Raw genomic sequence first — 7,718 nt, 5'->3', positions numbered from 1 at the left:
GGCCTTCGCTCGAAATGGAGCTCTTCAGAAGCGGACTTCACGTCAGATGGTGACTGGGACTCCGATGAGTCGGAGTGGGAGGAGTCGCCGCCGTGGCCAGAACCGGAGAGGGACCCGGCCAGTGCGGGCGTTTTGGCGCATTTTTCGGCAGGGGTGCTAGCCGCCGCTTGCTGAATCGCCGTACGTCTTTGTTCTCTCCTGCGGTAGACAGTGTTGACCGCTGTTTCGATGGCTCTGTAATGTTGTCCTCACTATGGAGGGTCTATGTCGCTGATCAAATATGCACGATAGTTCTTTAGTATCGACCAATCAAGTTGTGCGCATTTAAATCTAGACTCGTTCCCGTCGGTACGCTCTCTTGACGAAGTGAAACAGATATCCACCGCTTAAGGTTAAACGATATGCCAGGCCATTGTCCAGGATGACTTGCGTGCGGCATCATCTAGATTTCCGGCCAAGATTGTCAACAAAAGAATTTCCAGGTGGCCGGGTTCAGATACGGGGCACCCCTCTTGGTTTATATACAAGCTCTCTTGGTGCTCTTTTCCCGCCAATTTTCAAGCGAAGACCCCATCTTAGACCCCCGACCACAACGTCGCCGCCTCGGCCACCACTCCTTCCCTTTCACTCGTCGCCGCCACATTTACTTGGCCGCTCTAATTCGCCACTCCCTTCGACAAAGCATTCCCGTCGCTATATAACCCTCCCCACGAGGCGCAACGTGGTTTTCATTTCCCAGCCACGAGCTACTCAACATCCTTCCGCATATCCGTCAAGTTACGACAATGCCCTACCGCTCCCCTCCTCCTCCGGTCCCAAGCTCCCCATCTGAGTATTCTGAGCGCAGCTCTTATGTCGAAAAGGTGAGTCTCGCCTTCTGCGCCACTGCTACATACACCTACTGACTCCTCATCAAGGCGCCGTGGTACGAGCAGATCGCGCCCATCTGCGCCACCTTCCTCCGGACCAAGGCCAACGAATACTCTGACTGGCACGCGGTTGGCCCGTTCATTGCGCGCGCCATTGCTCGCAGCGGGTACCGGCCGAGGACCGTCTGGGTGGCCATGGTGTTGATCGACCGTCTCGCATGCGAGATGAACACCAAGATGCAGACTGCCCAAGAGCTATTTGCGCCGGCGTTCATCCTCGCTGCCGATGAGCAATGCGAGGGCGCCCACTTCTCATCCAATAAATGGGCGGAGGATATCTTCGGCGGGTACTGGGAAGCTGGGGCGATCGAGGAGATGCGAGGGCGCATGTCGCGGCTGCTCAATCACGACTTCGGCATGAACAGGGAGGAAGTCGGTGGTTTCAAGAGAGCCTTGACGGCGATGCACGAGGCCCGCGCACCCACCCCTCCTCTGCACCGCAAGCCCCGGGGCTTGCCCCCTCCCTCATGCCTGCCTCCTCCCCCGCGCACGCGACCTCCCTCATCCTTGCCTCCTCCCCCCAACACGCCCACTGTCTCGCACCCGTCGTACTCGCAGTCCCCCGGAAAGTATTCCCGCTCCCCTCCAGGCCACCCTCCCCCCTACGTCCCCATCGGTGGACCCATTGGTGTACACCCCGAGTCTCGCCTTAGGCTGCCAGATCTGTCGAAATACCGGTCTCCCCCGCCGCAGAAGCTTCGGGAGCTCACCCCGAGCCCGCCCTTGGACTCGCCTGTGAGCCCCGAGCTTGCGACCCCGGTGGACTACGTCCCGCGCGGTGCTCGTCCTGGCGCCATTCCAGTGTATCAGCCGCAGCCGTCGAAGCCTGCCAGCGTGCAGTACCCATTCCTGTACCAGCAATATGCTGGCTACTACGCGGGCGAGAGTGGGAGGCGTTAGGCGTAGGCGCATCAGTAATTCTGCACAGCTTCTGGAGACCTTCAGATCCTTGGCGTCCTAATTCAAGGGTTTCCAGGACTGGTCAGGACACCTGGAAACCTGACGGGCGGTGTGCACCAACGGTGGGCAAACAACTGTGCCTTCTTCGGACGGGCCAGGCTCGTGTAATTACTATGATTATTCGCAGTTATCTACATACTAGGATTCACTTCTGGGCGGTTGTCACGCTCATGGCCTCACCTGCGCAACACGGCGTCGTGCTTCCACATCGCGCACTTCGAGAGTTGTCTGTCCGACACGAGGTCACGACGGCGAGCACCGCATTCGTGACCGCAACGACGACGACCTTGGTGGACACAGGCGCACTGATCTCCGGGCAGACCTTGTCCGCGCTCGCCGGGCGCGCCACAAGGAGGATGAGGGAGTCCGCGACCAAGTTCAATCCAAGGGCGTGGGGGCAGAAGACCAATGTGCGACGGGCGGACGAGACAGCGAGACAGCGAGTGAGGCGTCCAACTGCAACAACCTGCGTCGTCCACCCTCCAGGATTGCGACGCGCACCCCCAGAGAAGCTCCACCTCCAGCCTGCAAATGGTATGTTATGTGGGCGCGGCGATGGGGATGTCGCGTCCGTGGCGGTCGTGTTGACCATGCTCGCTGCACTCGAGCCACTGTCGATCCCAGCGCCGAGCCCGACGCACAGCGCGTTTGTGGCGGGGATGTTGCCGCAGAGTATCGAGACGTGGAGCGTTCACTTGGTGGAGGGCGAGGGGCAGACTCAGCGTCATCCTCGACGAACGGGACGGCCACGAGCAGCCAGCGCGCACCGCGTCCGCCCTCCAGCTCTAGTGGTGCGTCGGCACGACAACGCTCGCACCTGTCGTGTTCACCATCGTCCGCCGCAGGTTCTGGCGCCGCTACGGGCGTGCCGAGCTCTCCGACCGCACGGGCGAGTGGGCGCGCGGGTCGAGGATGACGCGGGCATGCGGGTCGAGGACAGCACAGGCGCGGGTGAGTGGAGGAGAGCAGGGCAGTGGCGTGGGTGAAGGACGAGGCAGCCGTATGCCACTGGTTCCAGGACGGCGAGCGCGCGCAGGTCAAGGACAGCGTGGCCGTGTGGCTTGAGGACGGCGGAGTGGCGCGGGTCAAGGGCGGCGCGGAGGTGCACGGCGAGGGAGACGTCTGGCTGTTGGGGGTGGCGCTGTCGATCTCGGCGTTGGTGGAGAAGTGGGGGAAGCGTGGGCACTGGTGCAGAGTGAATCTGAATGGCCTTGGGCAGGGCGAGAAGCGCAGCGAGGCTGTGAAAGGTTCGTCTACCGCCTCGCGTACAAGACGTGTCTGTTCCTTGTTCAACGGCTCGGGGAGCTGGGTGAGCAAGTCGAGCAGCGAACGGGCGTCGTTGGCGACAGTGGGACTGCGGGCAACGGTCGACAGCGGTGAGGAAGGCAGCTTGAGTGCGAAGCGCGTCGATGGGGATGTCGTTGGGGGAATCGTGAGCGCCTTGCGTGAGTCCCTGGGCTTGAGCATGCTCGACGTCATCGAGGGGGAGGTGAGGGCCAGTGTGTTAGTACCACCAGGTTAACGTTACGGCTAGACAGGATGGCACACCTACGAGACACCGTGACCCATCCAACACGTGCGGTGGCAGGTGCGGCACGGTGATCGTCACCTGCCTCCCATTCATCGTCGTTCCCTCCTCCTGTCCCGGCTCCCGAGGACCGAGGTCAAGGGAGACCTCACGCAGATGGGCGGACTCGCTGGTGGACTCACTAGCGACTGCCGCCATCGCCAGCCTCGCCACGCTAGTCTTACTCCTCTTCCACCCCAGGAACCACACTGGTCTCCTCGAAGTTGTGCCGCTCCCAGTGACGAGGGGAGAATCGCGACGCCGGGCAGGATCCAGCTGCTTGGGCAGACAGTGGGTCGGCTGGTGTACGAGCCATCGGAGCCAGTGTTGAAGGTGTGCAAGGTTGAGCGATGAAGGGTGACTCGTACGCAGCGGCGGCGGCCTCCGTTAGCGACGACATTGAGCTTGTCATTGGAGTACACCGTTCGGATCTGGTGCTTGGTGCCCCGTGAAAAGCGGCGCTGGTAGTGCAAGAATCGAATCCAAGGGGTAGCAAGGAATCAAGAGGAGACGGTTCAGTAGTGGTGGTGGCCGTGGCAGGGGAGGTTGGAGTGCTGAAGACGAAGCTTTGTAGAGATTCAGCGGCGTCACAGATTTGTATGGGTGGGGCACGTCGAGGGATAGATGAGGTGCACGTCGAAAAAGAGGTACAAGCCTTCAATGAGGAAGAGTGAGGAGATGACTGGAGATGAGCGGGCCAGACTGGCGCGTCACACGGCGTCGCCAGCTTTGGGCGCTTCTGACTGGCGCAAATTTGCCACTGGTTCACCCTCACCCTCACCCTCCTCGTCCTCGTCCTCGTCCTCACCACCACTCTCGCCCTTTCCCCGGGTCTCGCCCTCCTCATCTCCGCTCTTTCAATTTTCTTTGTGGTATCTCTGTATGCGGCCGACATGGTGGTAGAGCGTAAGTCTCGCCTAGTATGCCTCGCGTGTGGTATTCACGTGTTCTTCTTGTTTACGACACCCTTTTCAGCAGCTTTGAGCTCCGGACAAGTCGGAACTTGAGAAAAAGCCGTGCTGAAAGAGGGGTAGGTGAGCTTGAACTGTTCCATTTTTTCGCTGTTTCCTCAATCTACCTGTCCCAGTCTGCCACGAGCACGGACAATACCGCCGCGGACCCATGTCCACTGTCAAGTGCGGACCCGGACCTTGAACCCCGGTACACAGATGTGCCCATGGACACTGCACGAGGCATGCCAGCCGCCATGACTATCAACAACATCCATACGGACACCGCAACCCCAGCACCACCCTCAGGGCTGGCCTCAAGATGTAGTAGAAGGGGCTCGTCGACTCGCACGAGGTCCATAGGCATACCGCCGTCGCCCGGCTCTGTGAGTCACCCATCTCTCCGTTCTCCCATCGCGCCCATCCCCCGTTCTCTCTCCCGCTCTCGCTGCACTTCTCGCTCAACGCTCTTCCAGACTTCTTCGACCATTACTTCAACCCCTTCGGCTACATTCCTATCCACAAAGAGCACCGTGTACTATTCGACCAGGACACCGCGACACATGGGCTCACCCAATCGGAGTACGACAAATGGTTCAACTCCTACCGCGGCTGCGAGCGCACTCCCGTTTGCAAGTGCCACGTCAAGCTCTATGTTCGACCATCTCACGATCATCGCCCAGGCCAGCCAGGAGGCTATAGTGAGGTCTTCCTCTTCCTCATGTGCAAGATGGCCATGCGCGAAGTCTGCGCGCTCAAGAAGATGAAGAGACGGACACTCTTCAAGCAGCCCGTATGACAGCCACAAAAGTTCCCGGACCTGCTGCAGCGGCATCCCGCGAGCTGCGTAAAGCAGGTTCGTTATTCATTTTGTAGTATTTGTTGTTTACTGAAGCGCATCAACCGGCTCGACTTAAGCGGTTCTTCTATGTGCACTTGCGCCTCGACCTCACCTCCTGCATCCTTCTTTCACCCTCCCCAAAGTCCTCCTATATCCCGCTTTTGCCTCGGCCGTCGCCACCAAGCTACCTGCACTCGCCACCAAGCTACTTGCGCTCGCCACGCTGCTTCTCGCGCTTCCCACACTGTCAACATGGACGCGCATAGTCACCCCCGACCTCGACAAGCTTGTGCCGTTCCTCCCCGACGCTGGCATGGACTACGGGGCCTCATTACAGACCTTCCGTGAAGGCATCCCGTTCTGGCGTATGTGGGTCTTTGTCGCCTTTGGGTACAACCACTCCATCGACGACGGCTAGTCCCGGCCCGCGTTCCACACCCAGCTCCTGGCCGCGCTCTCCCTCGTGCCCACCGACACCCTCCCCGCCGACTCGGATGTCTCGAGCGTTGTTGACCTCGGTGCGACCACCGCGCAGCTCACGCCGGCGATTGAGAGCGTGGCAGACACGTCCGCATCCCTGTCCACCCTGGTCGGCGGGCTCGGGCACGAGCTCCTCCCCTGGACGGACCGCAAGGCGCCGCGCGCGTGAACAGGGAACCGGATCCTGCCGTATGTCGAGCTCGTGTGATGGGACCGCGTCGCGTACGCACCGTCGGCCGAAGCCACGAAGCTGCCCGCATTCACGCGCGCGCACAAGACGACGGTGACGTGCACGCCGCACCCGCTCGGCATCGTCGTGCTCTCGCGTATGATCCACGAAGCGGACTTGGGCCCGGGCGTAAAGGCGCGCAAGATCAAGTACAAGACGATCCCGTCCGCAATCCCCATCAGCCTCCGGAGCCAGGTGGGACCCCGACGACGGTGATGTGCAATCATGTCTCGACGTACACCTCGCACTGCAAGATTGTCCCCAAGGACGTCGCTGCAGCCCCAGTGTCTCCCACGAGCTTCCCCTGGGCGAGGGCGACGAAGCTCGGCGCGGACCCGAAACGCGTCAGTCCGAAGGCCGCGAAGGACACCGGGCCGACCAAGTACGACCTCATCTCCTCGCTCTCCCTCCGTGTCTTGCCCGATCCGACCCCCTGTGGCCCGAAGGTCCGCCATGCGCCCGTCGAGCGCGACGCCCTCACTGCGACCAAGACGCTGTGGCTCATGCGCCTGCTTCCACACGCCTTTCAGAACCATCAGCGCGTCTACGTCACGATGGAATACGTTCCGGGGGACCCTGCTCATTGAGTCAGGGAGAACGAGGTCGTTCACCGCTTGATGCCCAAACGACGGTCCATCTACCGCGCGATCCGCTGGCAGGTCTCGCTGTGCGGACTCGATCGTTGTGCTGTCGCTGTGGACCCACTCCGCTGTCGCGGTCTGCGCTTTGTGGGCGTGACGAGCGTGCAGCCGTCCTATTAGCCGAACGGGACGCGAGAGCGAGCACGGATGGCCTGGATTCGCGTCGACATGCGCGGCCTTCCATCATTCTAGCAGCCTTTGTATACGCAATTTGTTCGTCGCGATACTACTCTTGATACACGTCTATACTCGATACATGTTTGTAGCAGATATTATGCACAGTTTGAGCGTGTTTGCAGTGTGGTCAACTCGAGCGCATTTGGTCCTTACGACCTTGAATTCCTGGAAAATGCCTACCTGTGTCACGAAACGGTGTCCTTAAATTGCTCCTGGGTATTCCTGAACCCTTGAGCACTTGCGGACCTGGAAAATCCTTATCTGACCTGGAAACCCTGGATAAGGACGTTTTAGGAGCTGTGCAGTTTTACTGATGCGAATGGGAGGCGGGGACGAGGAGAGTCGTTTCGAGTGGCGCGGCTTTGAATACACCGTTGGCCTTCGTCCCCATACTATTTACCCGTGTTTTTTTCCATCCAAATCACTGTAGCAATAGCACTGTCCGCTCGTTTCATGTCACATACTGTATTGTTAGCACCCCCGTTATACGCTCCGCTCGACGCACACACTCCTTTTGTATAGATACTCGTCACTCATGGGTAGAAGCTCCTTACACGCTCCTTTTTGCTACCCTCGGTTGTCTCCCTCTCATTTACGCTACAATTTCTAATCTTGATGTGGTTTGAGATGTTCTTGATAATGCGCTCCACGAGAATCGAACTTGCGGCCTGAAGTGCAACACCGCCACGTCGGCGTTCAGTTGGCACGTCATTTGTGGGCATCGGAATGTGGCCCGCATTTCCCGACTGGTCTCCTCCCTCCCTCCACCACTGTCCCTCGTCCGACGATCGTTGTGGCCATATGTGGAAGGTATGACAAACGTGATTGATCTTCCAAGCGCTCCGACGGGCCCAAGCACGCGTCTTCGACACAATTTTCGCCAGACAATCTTGATTGTTCTCGACGGGCGGAAGTGGCGGTTTTTTTCCAAGGAGCCTGCTACA

General features: G+C 59.7%; 1 protein-coding gene across 1 annotated transcript; it reads left to right on the top strand.

Moving 5' to 3' along the window:
- Positions 1–2,479: 2,479 nt before the first annotated feature.
- On the top strand, positions 2,480–6,543 carry BXZ73DRAFT_109312 (uncharacterized protein; the record flags this gene model as incomplete). Its single annotated transcript, XM_048017282.1, has 9 exons — positions 2,480–2,535; positions 2,735–2,840; positions 2,908–3,136; positions 4,883–5,199; positions 5,453–5,626; positions 5,690–5,836; positions 5,901–5,916; positions 5,970–6,151; positions 6,211–6,543. 9 exons carry the CDS (start codon positions 2,480–2,482, stop codon positions 6,541–6,543), a joined length of 1,560 nt encoding a protein of 519 aa, XP_047870790.1.
- Between the last annotated feature and the right edge of the window lie 1,175 nt (positions 6,544–7,718).

This window comes from Epithele typhae, assembly GCF_022376455.1.
Source record: "Epithele typhae strain CBS 203.58 chromosome Unknown BXZ73scaffold_231, whole genome shotgun sequence".
Lineage (NCBI taxonomy): Eukaryota > Fungi > Basidiomycota > Agaricomycetes > Polyporales > Epitheliaceae > Epithele > Epithele typhae.
This window is presented reverse-complemented; position numbering and strand designations above follow the sequence as displayed.